Source organism: Microtus ochrogaster, chromosome 8, assembly GCF_000317375.1.
Source record: "Microtus ochrogaster isolate Prairie Vole_2 chromosome 8, MicOch1.0, whole genome shotgun sequence".
Lineage (NCBI taxonomy): Eukaryota > Metazoa > Chordata > Mammalia > Rodentia > Cricetidae > Microtus > Microtus ochrogaster.
This window is the reverse complement of record NC_022015.1, coordinates 13447390-13462358: the sequence shown is the minus strand read 5'-3', so window position 1 is coordinate 13462358 and position 14969 is coordinate 13447390. Positions and strand designations below refer to the sequence as shown.

Genomic DNA, 14969 nt, shown 5'->3' with positions numbered 1-14969 from the left:
AGAAGCCAGACAGGCAAGTGGCTAACAGCGGCCAGAGTTGACGTTTTTTGTTTTGGTTTTTTAGGAAAGCCACACACCTGCACTTTTTACATGTTGTAAATGTTATTTCTTTTAATGAAGGCCAAACAGAATTCTCCTGCTGGGCAGATTTGGCCCTGCTGCTTTGCTAGAGCTCTTCCAACCAGCCATCCTTCCCAATGACTAAAAAATACGTGTTTTCTACTTGGGACTCTGGATGAGCCAACTCAGGACAAGCCAGGCAACCTTTTTGCGTTGCGGGCATGATATCTGGTGCTGCTTGCTTTTAACCGCGCTAGGAATCACCTGAAAGTCTTGTTTGACCTGCCGGTCGGGCCTGGGAAGTTTCTTTCCTGGTGGGCGCGCGGAGGGGGTGGGTGGGTGGTAGGGGGAAAGTCTCAAGTAGCTGAGGCTGACCTAAGGCTAATTTGTAATCTTGAACTCCCGCCCCTCCTAAGGAGTTCCTGGGTGTAGCAGGTACTGCTGGCCCCTGGGTTTTCCTGGAGAAGGTTTGAGCTCCGTTCAGCTCTGGGGCAGTGATGGCCACAGAGGGCCGGTCTTCTACGCTCTGAAGCTCTATCTGTTTGCCAGGTGTGCTGGGTTTGTTCAGGTTTGGGTTTATTTAGGCTAGCCGGGGAGAGGGCAGTCGAGGGCGAAGGTGCACTGTCAAGAGGCCTGGAGTTTCAGATCTAGAAAGCCAAGTGGGGTGGAGGAAGCCCCTGGAGGCGTAGATGAACCACATGAGCATTACCCGGTCGAGGAGCAGAAAGCAGGGCCGAATCCTGTCTCCCTGGGGATTTCCGCGTATCCCGTTCGTTCCTGGTTTCCCAGGCTATCCCAAGTGCTTTCAATCCTAAAGTCCCTGCCCATCAAGTTTCTCAATTGCAAGTTGGTGGGGTTTAAAGGCGGCTGCGCCGTAGAGCACTCCCATGGTGCCGCGCGCTGGGCGGGTTTGTATTTTAAATCCCCGCGGCCAATCAGCAACGCGCAGGCTCTTGTAACGTTCCCAGCGCTGCGTTTGAATTCGGGGAGGAACGGAGCAGGGCAAGATCCTCTGCACCGGCCGGGCCAGGTCCGCGGAGAAAATCTAGGAGCATGAATGCAGCGGCCAAAGCTGGAAAGCTGGCTCGAGCACCAGCCGACCTCGGGAAAGCCGGAGTCCCGGGGGATGCAGCTCCCGGTGCTTCAGTGGCCACCCCGCTATCGAAGGAGATTCCGGAGGTCTTAGTGGACCCACGCAGCCGGCGCCAGTATGTACGGGGCCGCTTTCTGGGTAAAGGAGGTTTTGCCAAATGCTTCGAGATCTCAGACGCAGACACAAAGGAAGTGTTCGCAGGCAAGATCGTGCCTAAGTCGTTGCTTCTCAAGCCCCACCAGAAGGAGAAGATGTCTATGGAGATTTCAATTCACCGCAGCCTCGCACACCAACACGTCGTAGGATTCCATGGCTTTTTCGAAGACAGCGACTTTGTGTTTGTGGTTTTGGAGCTCTGTCGCAGAAGGGTGAGTGTTTCTGCTGCGGGGCTGGGGCGCCCACACCGGGAACTTGCTGGCAAAGAGGCACCGACTCCTGGGAGTGGCTAGAGGAGTACTTGGGCTTCTAGTGAGGGTACTTGGCACTCCGTGCTGCAGAGGCCAGGGTTCAGGGCAAGCGGAGCCCGGGACATGTTGCTATTAGGGATCCTGGCTCCTGCACGCAAGGCTGTGAACAGGTAAAGGAAAGGGGTGTTTAAAGTGGTTAACAAGGTCCCAGGCTACGGCTGCCGCGGATATAGAACTTCCGGAGTGGGGGAGGGAGAAGAGGCTGTTTGGAGTCAGACTTAAGGGCTTTCAGGAAAAGGAGAGGGTCTCCTCCGGGGAGGAAGCCCCTAGATAGGGAATCGAGAGTGGGGTTGAGAGAAGACTCTGGGTAAGGGCAAGAGTTAACAGGCGAAGGTCCTGTGAATGATAGCTACCAATGTATGGGCAGAACCATCAGGAGCCTGCGAAGACACAAGAAATATGGGTTAATTTAAGTGGAATAGTGAGCTAGTAACAGTCCTAGAGTGATATTTGGGACCGGTCGGTTGGGACAGAAAACATCCGTCTACACTTGACTCCCGAGGGTCTAATCCTGGCCACATGCAGCTGGCCATCCATTTCCTTGGGCCTCAGTAACGTCTTCCCTCTTCCTCAGTCTCTCCTGGAGCTGCACAAGAGGAGGAAAGCGCTGACGGAACCCGAGGCGCGCTACTATCTGCGGCAGATAGTCCTGGGCTGCCAGTACCTGCACCGCAATCAGGTCATTCACAGGGACCTCAAGCTGGGCAACCTTTTCCTGAACGAGGATCTGGAGGTGAAAATAGGTGAGATGCTGGACCTGCGGGTGCCTGGTGCCAGTACAAGAGACGGCAAGGAGGGGAACTGTGGGAGAATGGGAGCCAGAGAAATGGAAGGCGGGTGGGAAATGCCCTCCAGAAAGCCCTCTAGTTCAGAAATGGAAAGCGAGTGGCTCACAGGCCAGTTGTCTTGCCTTCAGATGCATTGTTTTTTGCTGTTGGTGTTGTTTTGTGTACCGCAGTACAGTGGTTTTGAAAATAATGGTGTACTTGGGTGCCTCCCCCAAACACTACCCTATCTCATAGTGCTGAGCCTGGTCCATCTCAGTCAATTTCCTGTTTAAACTGCAGGTCTGGAGATACACTGTGGAGCAAAACTGGCAGCATCCCCTCGGCTGTCTCTTTACTGAGCCAAAAAGTGCATGTCCTCTTGAGACTAATTTGTCTCAGTTCCTATACCCCTGTCACTTTTTTTTTTTTTTTTTTTTTTTTTTTTTTTTGAGACAGGGTTTCTCCGTAGCTTTTGGTTCCTGTCCTGGAACTAGCTCTTGTTGACCAGGCTGGCCTTGAACTCACAGAGATCCGCCTGCCTCTGCCTCCGGAGTGCTGGGATTAAAGGCGTGCGCCACTGCCGGCCAGCTCCCTGTCACTTTTTTTAAACTTGACCATCAACAGTCAGGAAGAGTATTTCCTTGATTGCCTACTGCATCCAGTTCTGCTCTCCTAAGCGTTTTAAATTTCATTTATGTAGGGGGTGGGGCTAGAAGGTAACTATCAGGAACCAGTTCTCTCCTTTCACTGTGCGGGTCGCAGGGTCAACTCAAGTCATCAGTCTTAGTGGCGAGCACCTTTGCCTACCGAGCCGTCTTACCACCCTAGCCCTGCTATCTAGAGAAGAGTGTGCAGGGCAGTGGGGGGCCTGCCGGGACCAGCACAGTGGGGAAGTTTCGGGGAGCAGACCCGGAGTCCACAGGCACTGGTTCTCATTGGTCAGGCCTGAGCAGCAGTCTGCAGCCACAGATAGCCCCGACTTGGCAGCTGAGCACCCTCTCTTCTTCCCTTTGTCCCAGGGGATTTTGGGCTGGCAACCAAAGTGGAATATGAAGGGGAACGAAAGAAGACCTTATGCGGCACTCCCAACTACATAGCTCCCGAGGTGCTGAGCAAGAAGGGGCACAGTTTTGAGGTGGATGTGTGGTCCATTGGGTGCATCATGTAAGTTGGAAATGGACGCAGGAGCTATTGGGTCTCGCGGGGCTTTCTGAGGCATTTCGCCCAGTTGACCTTACCCCCTGGATCCTTCTTCCTTATACAAAGGCTGTTTCAGAGAGCAGGCTGCCCACATGAAGCCCTGTTTCCTTATCTGGCGTAGGCTGTAGGATTTCTCTAGCTTGGACTTACGGTCCAGGGAAGGGACAAGAAAGTCTCCATACTTCTTTCTCCAGCTCCATGCATACACCCAAACCTTCAACATCTGAGGGCTTGTTAGGAATGTGAAATCTCAGTTCTGAACCTGGGTTTAATTTAATCTCTGGCTTTCAATAAAGCTTTAGAAGCACTAATGAATGAATTAGGTCAGCAGAAAGGCTGCTGGGTAGGCAGAAGTCCCATCACGGTGGCCTCTGGAGTCCTTGGAGTCCTCTGTTAGTGCAGGCCAGAGCTGGGGATCCCTGATCTCTAAGTATCCGAGTGTTGTCAGCTGCATCCTTCTGAGGGCTTGTCCTAGCCATTGGTTGCTATGGCACTGTCAGACTTGGAGATCATCCCATCCATTCCTAATCGGGGGATGCATTTGGACTTTCCTGGGAGTTTAAGCAAAATCCTTCCTTGTACCTCCAGGTATACCTTGCTAGTGGGCAAGCCACCTTTTGAGACTTCATGCCTAAAAGAGACCTACCTCCGGATCAAGAAAAATGAATACAGTATCCCCAAGGTGATGACACCATACTGTTTTAATTTTATGTTACACCCAAAAGCTGTTCACTGAGCCCAGCCCGCTATATCCTAGGGACAGAGATGAGTCAGCCCTGCCCTGCCTCTAGTATGGAGAATATGTCTGAAGGTTGGCCTTTCTCATTGCATGTTGAGTTTGAGCGTCAGATTCTCCTGCCTCTTCTTCCCAAGTGTTGAGATTATAGGCATGTGCCACCATGCTGGCTTTATGGTAGAATGGGAGCTGAACTTGGCTTTGTGCTTATGGGCAAGCACTCTATCAAATGAGTTCCGTGCCCAGCTCCCTGTAAGCATGGGACACGGACCATCTCCGCCCAGCTGAGCTGTGTTTAGCAGGTGACGGCTTGACTCTTGTGAACCAGGCTTCCCATCGGCAAAGTGGGAGTTTCCCCAAGGGCTTCCTATGACAAAATGATGTCTATTTTCACAACTGGTGGCATAAATCTGTTTGAAGGGATAACCCATTTCTGGGGACTTATGGCCACTTTCTAGTCGGTGTCCTTGACTTGTACATGAGTAGCCACGACACAGAAGGTCTGCTCACTGCAGGCAGCATGGACTGGCTTGAGCCAGCTGGACTGCTATGGTTTAAGTCCTGGCTTTATGAGCTAGGCTGTGGGTATTCTCAGACAGGGGCACTCAGTCCTCTGAGCCTGTTTCTTCATCTACAGGTGAAGCCTAATAGTGGAGTAGTCTTACTATTTGTAAAGCTGAGGCAGAGGGATCACAAGTTCCAGGTTAGCCTCAGCTACACAGTAACATCCTGTCTCAATTCAAATTATACAGAGGGAGAGGGAAGAGAGAGTCCTTAGGTGTTTTTGTGAGGGCCAAATGAACTAATGCACAGGAATGTATTCCTGGTGTATAAGAAGCATAGAGTTACTGCTCTGACTGACGGGCCTGTGCTAGTCTTTAGCCCACAAACCAGTATCCCACCTGGTGGTGTCCCAGGTATGGTGCCCTTCTTCCATTCTACAGATAATGCATTGGTAGGCCCAGAAAGCCCAACCTATTTGTCATAGCTGAAATCAAGAGGGTGGAACTAGGATTTCAACACAGGTCTGGGAACCTAGAGGCCTATGCTGTCAGGTGCCCCTCTGGTGGTGAATAACTAAACGTCCTTTGCAAAGGCAAGCTGGGGAAATCATCGCAAGTTAATACTGAAGCGCTTCAGTGTATACTTGAGTGCCAAGTGGCAGGAAATGGTCCTTCTCACCAGTAGGGTGACGTTGGTTCTTGCTAAAGCTGAAGGGCGGAGGACCTGGTGGAACTCCTGGCCACTGAGCTATGGTATATCTGAGACAGGAGTAGCCACATGCCGGGTGGGGTCCCCATCTCATCTCACTTAGGCTCTGCCTCTCCACTCCAGCACATCAATCCTGTGGCCACCGCCCTCATCCAGAAGATGCTTCAGACGGACCCCACTGCTCGCCCCACCATTCACGAGCTGCTTGATGACGAGTTCTTCACTTCTGGCTATATCCCCGCCCGTCTCCCCATCACCTGCCTCACCATCCCACCGAGGTTTTCCATAGCTCCCAGCAGCCTGGACCCCAGCAGCAGGAAGCCTCTCACCGTCCTCAATAAAGGTAAAGCTCGGGCTCAGTAGGGTAGACTCCAGAGAGCCCTGATTTCTAGGGTACATTTCAGGGGGCATGTGCCTTTCTCTGCCCCCAGAGTTGGGTCCTATCCTTGAGGTCTGGTCCCTGGGCTCTTCTGCCACTTGGCCTTGGCAGGAAAAATTACCTTTAAAAGTGCGCACCTTTAATTCTATCAGAAGGCTGAGGCGGGCAGGTCTCTGGGTTCAAGGCCAGCCTGGTGAGCCAGGAACTGCCCTGTTTCTCTCTTAAGTGCTTGAGAGCAGGCTTTCCTCTACCGGAAGCGCTTCAGTGTATACCTGAAAACAGACATGACAGACACCAGCATAACTTTTAGGACTCTGACCATTAGTCTAATTCCATATTGTCTTAACGATTTCTTTTTCTTTTTTTTTGGTTTTTCGAGACAGGGTTTCTCTGTGGCTTTGGAGCCTGTCCTGGAACTAGTTCTTTTTGTTTTTTGTTTGTTTGTTTGTTTGTTTGTTTGTTTGTTTTTGGAACTAGTTCTTGTAGACCAGGCTGGTCTATTTTTCTTTTTCCCCTGAGACAAGATCTGACTATGTAGCTCAGGCTGGTCTCCAACTCAAAGAGATCCGCCTGCCTCTGCCTCCCAATTGCTAGGATCAAAGGTGTAAGCCACCTCACCTGGTAGCATTCTTTTGTTTTGTTTTGTACTTACTGTTCCTCCCTCCTTCCTTTTTTGTTGTTATTTTTGTTTGTTTTTGAGAAGGCTGTGAAGCCAAGACTGGCCTCAGGTTTGAAATCTCCTGCCTCACACCCGCCCCCTTCCCAGTGCTGGGTTTATAGGAGTGTGCCACTGCATTTAGCTTTACTTTTTTATCTTGCAGTTTTATTTGTCCTTGATATATTTCATTGAGTGTTATAGTCTTTGAGAAGTAGCATGAAGGGCTTTGTTTCTTTGTGTGGATATATCACCAACTTAATATAAAATTCTCAGTTCATCGGTTACAATTAGATTTACATTTTTATGCAAATAACTTGTGATGTTTTGGTTTTGGTGATTTGATTCAGGCTAATCTTGAACACTCAAATGCTGGGGTTACAAATATGTGCCTAACTCCTGTCTCAATGACTTGGTTTATTTTGGAATAATTTTAGGGCTGTACAAAACTGTTAGGAACAAAATAGAGCTGATTCCCATGTACCCTTCCCCCAGCTTCTTCCACAGTCAGCATCTCTCCACCATAGAATGATAACCAAAACTAAAACGTTAACCACAAGATAATCCAGCCGGGCGGTGGTGGCACACACCTTTAATCCCAGCACTCGGGAGGCAGAGGCAGAGGCAGGCGGATCTCTGTGTAGACCAGCCTGGTCTACAAGAGCTAGTTCCAGGACAGGCTCCAAATCCACAGAGAAACCCTGTCTTGAAAAACCAAAAAAAAAAGAAAGAAAGAAAGAAAGAAATGCAAACCACAAGATAATCCTTCAACAAACTCTAGCCCTCACGTCAATCAATCAGATTCCACCTTAACATCACCTTTTCTGTACAAGGATGCAAGCCAGTAGCACTCCAGTTTAGTGACCTTGGCTCCTTAGTTTGCTCCCAGCCTGTGACAGTCTCTGGGATTTTCCTATGTCTTGTGACCTTGACTCTTACAGAGTGCTGATGAGTGTATTTCCTGCTGGATTCGTTGCATCTTCATGATTTAGGGAAGGGGCTGCCTTTTGAGTGAGAATGCTGCACGGGGAATGTGCTGTTCTCTGTGTGCCAGGGAGACAAGTCTGTCTCCGCTGCAGATGCTGTTTCTTCAGTAATTGATAAGTGTCTTGCAGGAAATTGTTTGAAAAACTGTTGCCCACCAATTTTAGCATCCACTCGTGGGTGTTGGTATAGCAACTTACTGTAATTTTTATTTTTCTTTTTTAATTTTTGAGACAGTGTCTCATATGGCCCAGGCTGCTTGGAATTCACAGTAGCCAAGGATGACCTTGGACTTCTGTTCCTTTTGCCTCTTGAGTGCTAGGATTACAGGTATGGGCCACCGTGCCCAGTTTATAGGGAGCTGAGAGTCTTAGTTCAGGGCTTCACACTAGACAAACACTCTACTAATTGATCTACCGCTGAGCTCCCTTTTCTGTTAGCCTTTCCTATAGTGCGGGACTTAGGGATTCCTATCTTATTGGGGGCGGGGGTATTAAAATACTGCTATTCTAAGGATCTTTTTAAAATAAAATAGCATAGAAGGAGAATGTTCTTTAGACATTTTCCAAGCTTATCCAAAGGTAGAGAATTGTATAATGTGTTATATATTCCTGAAGTAGTCCTTCACTGTTTCCAATAGTTATATTTGGATAGGCTTGATTTTTGCATGTTCTACAAACATTCATTTTGTTGTTGTTTTTACTGTGTGTGGGTATTTGCATGCATATATGTGTGTGTGTCTGTGTGTCTGTGTGTGTGCATGCACGTGCACCACATGCATGCCTGGTGACCAAAGAAGCCAGAAGACGGTGTTTGGTTCCCTGGAACTGGAGATGTAGGTAGTTGTGAGCCCCCATGTGAATGCTGGGAACCAAAGCCAGGTTCTTAACAAGAATAGCTGGTGCTCTTAATGGCTGAGCCATCTCTCAGCCCCTTTTTGACTAGTTTTAAAATCAGATCTTGATGATTTTATTTCACACTTAAATTCTTAATATAGCATGGTGGGATTTTTGTTGTTTTTAATTGAAAATTTAAGAAACGTTCTGTTTCACAGAATGAACCAACATATGCTGGTTTGGGGAAATAAATTGTTCAAGCGTAGGACGGCAAGAGTGACCAGCATGCCCCTGGCCACCATAGGCCAATTTAATGCTTCAGTGTCTACTTCCTTAGACTCAGTTATCTGTGAGCACGCAAAGCAAAAGGGTTACACTGCTTCATCTCTTCTTTCTGGGTGCACAAGGTGCCCCTCATTCTTTGCTTGAATTGGTGCCTTCATGTTGCCTCCCTGTGTGACAGCCACAGCTGCTGTCCTGGAAGGCCAGGCTGTTGGAGCAGAGACCTGAGCACCTGAGGCTTTGTGGCCTCTCAGTAAGCACCACATATCTGACCCACAAACCTGGCACTGACTCAGTCCCCCACAGCAGTGCATTCATGGGTGCGAGCTGTGACAGGCAGTTCTGTGCTCCCTCCCCCAGTTTTGTGCCTGGCCAATGACCATGTCACCTTCTCAGGTGTAGAGAACCCCTTGCCTGACCGTTCCCGGGAAAAGGAAGAACCAGTGGTTCGTGAGGCAAGTGAGGCCATCGAGTGTCACCTTAGTGACCTGCTGCAGCAGCTCATCAGTGTCAATGCCTCCAAGCCCTCAGAGCGAGGGCTGGTGCGGCAAGGTGAGTACCGCAGGGGACCGCACATCTGGAGGGGGCTGGGCATCCTGATCAGCAGAGCACCCATTTCCTACAGCTCAAAATCCAGATGCGTTAGCATGACACCCAAGGGCCTCCCTGGTGTGCTTTCTGCCTGTTTCTGCTCTACCTCATTTTGTGGGTGGATGGTAGGTCACCTCTGCATAGCTGCATCCATTGTGTCTCCTTCCTGTCTAGGGAATTTAATCCGTTGGTCCTCAGAGACTCCAGTTATCTCCAGTCTCGGGCTATGTGCCTGCCACCACCAGCCTGACACCCACTGCCAGCACTCCCAGCCTGATTTAATTCTCTATAACATTTCTTCCCAACACACCTGTGTCTTTGCGGTGGAGACTTGTACACACTGAGTTGGTTCTAGCATTGCAGGAGCTGTCGGGTCTGCTCAGTTCTTCATCACTTCGATCTGGGGCAGTTGGCTTCCATCAGAGCAGCTTAGAGGCTTTGATCACTCTTCATTCCTGTGGTTGGAGCATGGGCCCTTCCAGAAGCCTGGGGTTTTCTTTTCCTGTCCGCACCTACCACAGTTCCTGGGCCAGGGTAACGGGACCCACTTAATGAAGTGGGACTTGATGTCCTGGGCTGCACTTTTCCATTTGGGTGTCTAGGTTTGTGCTGTCAGGTTCCTCCCAAGGCTTCATGGGGTACCCTTCCAGCCCTGGGGAGGGCTGCCTGAGAAGACAAGAAAAGGGGCTGGCCTAACCAGTGCTCTGTTCCTTTCCCAGAGGAGGCCGAGGATCCTGCGTGCATCCCCATCTTCTGGGTCAGCAAGTGGGTAGACTATTCAGACAAGTATGGACTTGGTAGGTGTCTCCAGGATGCGGGATGGGCAGGGGACGGTGTGGCCATGGTAGCTTTTGAGTGGACAAGTGAGTGATAACTGTACTGTATGCGTGTCTCTGTGTCTCTGTATGTTACCAAGAATTGTTAGGGCCTTACACAAGCACTCTACTACTGGGTTATGCCCAGGCCTTTGCCCACCTCCTCCTGCCTTTCTGAGATAGCCCTCCATCTGCCGTTAGGGTACCAGCTGTGTGACAACAGTGTGGGGGTGCTCTTCAATGACTCAACCCGCCTCATCCTCTACAATGATGGTGACAGCCTACAGTACATAGAACGCGACGGCACGGAGTCCTACCTCACTGTGAGCTCTCACCCTAACTCCTTGATGAAGAAGGTGAGCACTGGCTGCTGAGGGATGGGTGGGGTGGCAGGATACGGGGGTTGCCTCGGTCAGGCCCTCATTCTGCAATCCTGAACCCCACTTTTTTCCCAACCAGATCACTCTCCTCAAGTATTTCCGGAATTACATGAGTGAACACCTGCTGAAGGCGGGGGCGAACATCACGCCCCGGGAAGGAGATGAGCTGGCTCGGTTGCCCTACCTGCGGACATGGTTCCGCACGCGCAGCGCCATCATCCTGCACCTCAGCAACGGCACCGTACAGATCAATTTCTTCCAGGTGTGCAGGGGCCAGGGCCTGTAGCTGGGGTGCCTGGGTGGGGGCGGGAGTGCTGTCCCTCTCAGCAGCTGGGGTGCCCTCCTCCCCTTTTGCCTCCACCTCAGGTACCAGCTGAGCTCTTCACGCATTCACTTCTTCCCTCCTAGGACCACACCAAGCTTATCCTGTGCCCCCTGATGGCAGCAGTGACCTACATCGATGAGAAGAGGGACTTCCGCACATACCGCCTGAGCCTGCTGGAGGAATATGGCTGCTGCAAGGAGCTGGCTAGCCGGCTGCGCTATGCCCGCACCATGGTAGACAAGCTGCTGAGCTCACGCTCTGCCTGCAACCGCCTCAAGGCTTCCTCATAAGCCTCTGTCCCTCGGACTGGTTCCCCTTCACTCTGCAAGTTCTGTCTGGGCCTACACTGCTAGGCTCCTGGGGCTGCTGTTCAGTGCCCCTGGCCCTGGGGGCTGGGTGGGGAGCAGTGTCCCCGTTGAAGGGGTTGCTGTGTAAGTTATTTTTGTACATGTTTGGGTATGGGTTTACAACCTCTTCCCTTGCCCTCAGCCCTCTGTATCAATTGTATAGATATTTTTATTGAATTTGGGACTGTCCTTTTCTTAGCTTTATATGCATTAAATATATGTACATCATTTTTTTTTTTTTTATCCTGTGTTTCTTGAAGATGCCCTGATCCCCGAGTATTTCTCTGCTCCAGCAGCCTCAGGCTGCTAAACTGCTGTCGTTTTCTGACACACTCCCAAGACCAGATTGAGCCGCAGGCTTAACTCCTCGGTCCACCTTTGGGGTCTCTGGCTGTCTTAGCTCTTTGTGGCATCTGGCAGGACCTCCTGGCATCCGAAGCTGGTGGATAGTAGGGCAAGAAGAGGCTCTCAGAAGCGCAGGTCCTCATGGCCTGGTGAGTGTGGAGCAGCAGCCTCGGGAAGCGGTGTGTGAAGTACTGGATGAAGCCAGCAGGGAGTTGGCCCAGTGTCTGGTGTACCTCGGTTGGGAGCTCCCTGTAGTGGTGCTTCTGAGGATGGGCAGGACAAAGACCTGGGTCAGCTATGGCAGGGCATCCCTGATCCACGTCCCGCCCAGGCTCTAGAACACACCTTATTCCTCATGGCACGGAGCAGGTCTCGCACTGATGTCCCCTTGTATGATCGGAACCTTTTCAGATCTGCGTGCAGAGAAGTGGGTTGCAGAGGTGTCCCCATTGGCTCTCCCCCTCAGGCCCACCCAAGTATGGCCCTACCTGCTTGCAGTGGTGCCGAGATGTGCTTGTGCCAGTTTTCCCGGACCACCTTGTGACTTCCTGCCTCCAGCGCCATCACGAGGGGTCCCTGCTCTGGCTCCTTCTCCAACCAGTCACTGACATCCTAAGATCCCACAGAGCTTCCTGAGTCTTGTGGACAGTACCGAGGCTCCAGGGCCAGGGCTGTGTTATGTGGTTGATGTTGAAGTAGTGTTAGCCCTTGACGTCGGTTGATAGGGGCTTTTGCCTCCTGGAGAGTGTGGCTTCCCTGTGCTCTACCTCCACACCACCACCCATCTTGAGGGAAGCACTGTCGCCTCTGTTGTATAGGAAGTCAGCCTGCAGGTCAAGTGTGGTCCTTTGCCCAAGGTCACAAATGGAAGGAGTATCTACACTGGGTGACTACAGATGAGAATACACCTCATTCCCGTACAGGCAAAGCTAGAGCCAGTGCACAGATTCCGGGGTCCAAGGTGACAGGACTGCCTTTTCTTAGTTTAGTTACTCTGACTTCTCATTTCTTGTTCAGGACCTGTGATGGCTTGAATAAGAATGACTTCCATAGGTTCCCATGTTTGAATGTTTAGTTCCCAGTTAGTAGAACTGTTTGGGAAGGATTGGGTGTGGTCTTGGAAGAGGTATGTCATTGGGGGTGGGCTTTGAGGTTTCAAAAATCCACACCAGGCCTAGTATTCCTTTATTGGTGTGCAACTTGTGGATTAGACGTGAGCTCTAAGCTACTGCCTCCACACCACCAAAATGATGATGAACTCACCCTCTGAAACTGTGAGCAAGCCCCCAATTAAATACAACTTCTTTTGTATGTTGTCTTGGTCATAGTGTCTCCTCACAGCAATAGGACAGTAACTAACACAGGACCCAAACTTGGAGCTTGGGGGACCCTTCTCAAGATCTCCATCTGACCTGGAAGAACTGGAGTTGCTTGGCTCTGCTCCAAAAGAGGGGGTGGGCCAGCACCCATTCAGCTGAGGGGCGATCCTGGGGCAGCAGGCTCAGCATGGCTTTCACCAAGTCCAATGCCACAACCTTGTCTGGAGGGCAGAAGAGAAGGGATGGTTTATATAGGTGCTTAGCGTTACGCTTCCTCCCATCTTTGCTAGTCTGACTGGGCTCTCCCTTCCTCACCGTGGGTCTCTTCCTCCAGATGAGCCAGACAGGGATGCCCTGAGAGGATGTTGGCCTGGCGGTAGAGACTCTTACCAAAGGGGTGGCTGCCACCAGAAAGCACGTAGTAAAACACGCAGCCTGCAGAGAAGATATCCACAGCACTGGTCTGGGGGCCAGAAAGATGGTCATGAGAAGGAGGAAGTGGGCCTTCTAAAATTCCCTTCTGGACCTGTAGAGCTCTGTCTGTGTGTGTGCATGCATGCGCACACACGCTTACACACACATGCGTGTGTATAGGAGTTTTCTCCAATGTTAAAATACTGACTGCTAGTATAAAAACTATACTGGCAGGATCTAATATGAAAATTATACTGTATAGGCAGGCACCTAACACCAGTGCATCAAGTCCCTAGTCACTTAGGTCTCCAGTTCCCTTATCACTACTTCCTCTTGTCTTTAGGAATGGGTGTGACTCTCCTGGTGACCCTTTTACCTGCTCACCATGAATCTAGATTTAGAGTCCTGGGGTCCCAAACTCAACAGGGGCCAGGTGCTGCTTTGTCCTTTGTATTACTGTGGTGTTAGTTTACTCCCCCATATGTGTTAACCCCAGGTCTATACTGGCCCTGTGTTCTACCTAGCTCATCAGGTCAAAACAGATGAGAGCCAGCATCTTTTTTTCTCTATGTAGCTTGAACTCAGAATCCTCCTGCCTCAGCTTTCTGAGTGCTGCAATTACAGGCTACCAAGTCATTTTCTAAGACATGGTTTCTCAACCTGAGTGGTACTGATACAGAAGAGAAAACTCAGGGAGAAGGTGAATGTATATTGAGTCATATTATACTGTGGCATGCTTAGCAGCATCCTTGGCCTCAGGATGACAGAGGCAATCCGGCCAAAATGACAACAGGTATTGCTTGTTGTCCTCTGAACAGTATAACAGCCCCTGGTGGAGTCTGCCTTAGGGAAGAGGGAGTGGATTATCTCCTGGGAATAGATGAGCGGGCACAGAGGAAACCCTATGGCTGGTGGGCAGGCTTACCGGGCTGTCTGGGGGCTGCTGCAGGAGCTCTGGTGCCATCCAGCCTTCTGTGCCGGGAATGCCAGAGTGAAGACTGAAGCTACATCGGCCTGCAGGGAGCTTCTTGCAGAGGCCAAAGTCGGAAATGACCACTCTGCCTTGACCCTGGCTGTCAGGCCCAGCCATGAGAATGTTGCCTGGCTTCAAGTCACGGTGTACTACAGGAAGGAAGGGGGAGAGTGAGTGATTGCCGGTGGGGAAGAGCAGGGGGCTGGGGACCGGAAACAAGACGTGGTACCTATGTGTAAGGAATGTAGGTGGGCCAGGCCAGACATCATCTGCTGTAGCACCATAGTGGGCTCCAGGCCCCAGCGGTCTCGGTCTGGGTTCTCCACATACTAAGATAAGGGAGGGACAGAAATGTCACTCTCCAGCCCCAGGCCTCCCTCCCTTCTTCCCTCCCTGAGCTCCCATCTCACCTCTTGCAAGGAGGCCTGGCAGAGCTCCAAGGCAATGTAGTGGAACTGGGGACCGTGCTCCGTGCAGAAGTAGCGGAGCACATTGGGGTGCCGGTCAGACTCTTGCAGCAGCTGCACCTCTCGTCGAACCAAGCTGAAGCACTCCCGGAGGAGCCTCTTCACAGCTACTGCCCGTCCCTCAAATTGCCCTCTGAGAGGTGGATCAGGGATTGGGGATTCAGAGAGAGCAGATGTGTGTGTGTCGGGGGATCGGGGCCTATGCCCAAATCTGGGGGTCTGGAAAAATGCCTGTTCTTTGGTGGTTGTCAAAAGGGTTGCAAGTAGCCGGGCGATGGTGGCGCACGCCTTTAATCCCAGCACTCGGGAGGCAGAGGCAGGC

At 51.0% G+C, this 14969-nt stretch overlaps 2 protein-coding genes across 2 annotated transcripts in view; one reads left to right on the top strand and one right to left on the bottom strand.

Moving 5' to 3' along the window:
- The first annotated feature begins 456 nt into the window (after positions 1 to 456).
- Positions 457 to 11357, top strand: Plk1 (polo like kinase 1). The gene is made up of 10 exons (XM_005351129.3): positions 457 to 1521; positions 2195 to 2363; positions 3407 to 3551; positions 4176 to 4269; positions 5659 to 5878; positions 9068 to 9223; positions 9982 to 10059; positions 10279 to 10433; positions 10537 to 10719; positions 10866 to 11357. The coding sequence occupies exons 1-10, from the start codon at positions 1114 to 1116 to the stop codon at positions 11070 to 11072; spliced, it is 1815 nt and encodes a 604-aa protein (XP_005351186.1). The 5' UTR covers positions 457 to 1113; the 3' UTR covers positions 11073 to 11357.
- Positions 11358 to 11525: 168 nt separating this feature from the next.
- Positions 11526 to 14969, bottom strand: part of Ern2 (endoplasmic reticulum to nucleus signaling 2) — a 17953-nt gene continuing 14509 nt past the window's right edge. Inside the window, 9 exon segments of the mRNA XM_005351128.3 lie at positions 11526 to 11549; positions 11552 to 11737; positions 11820 to 11887; positions 11963 to 12086; positions 12887 to 13014; positions 13109 to 13256; positions 14133 to 14329; positions 14410 to 14509; positions 14591 to 14780. Coding sequence (XP_005351185.3) covers positions 11526 to 11549; positions 11552 to 11737; positions 11820 to 11887; positions 11963 to 12086; positions 12887 to 13014; positions 13109 to 13256; positions 14133 to 14329; positions 14410 to 14509; positions 14591 to 14780 — 1165 coding nt within the window.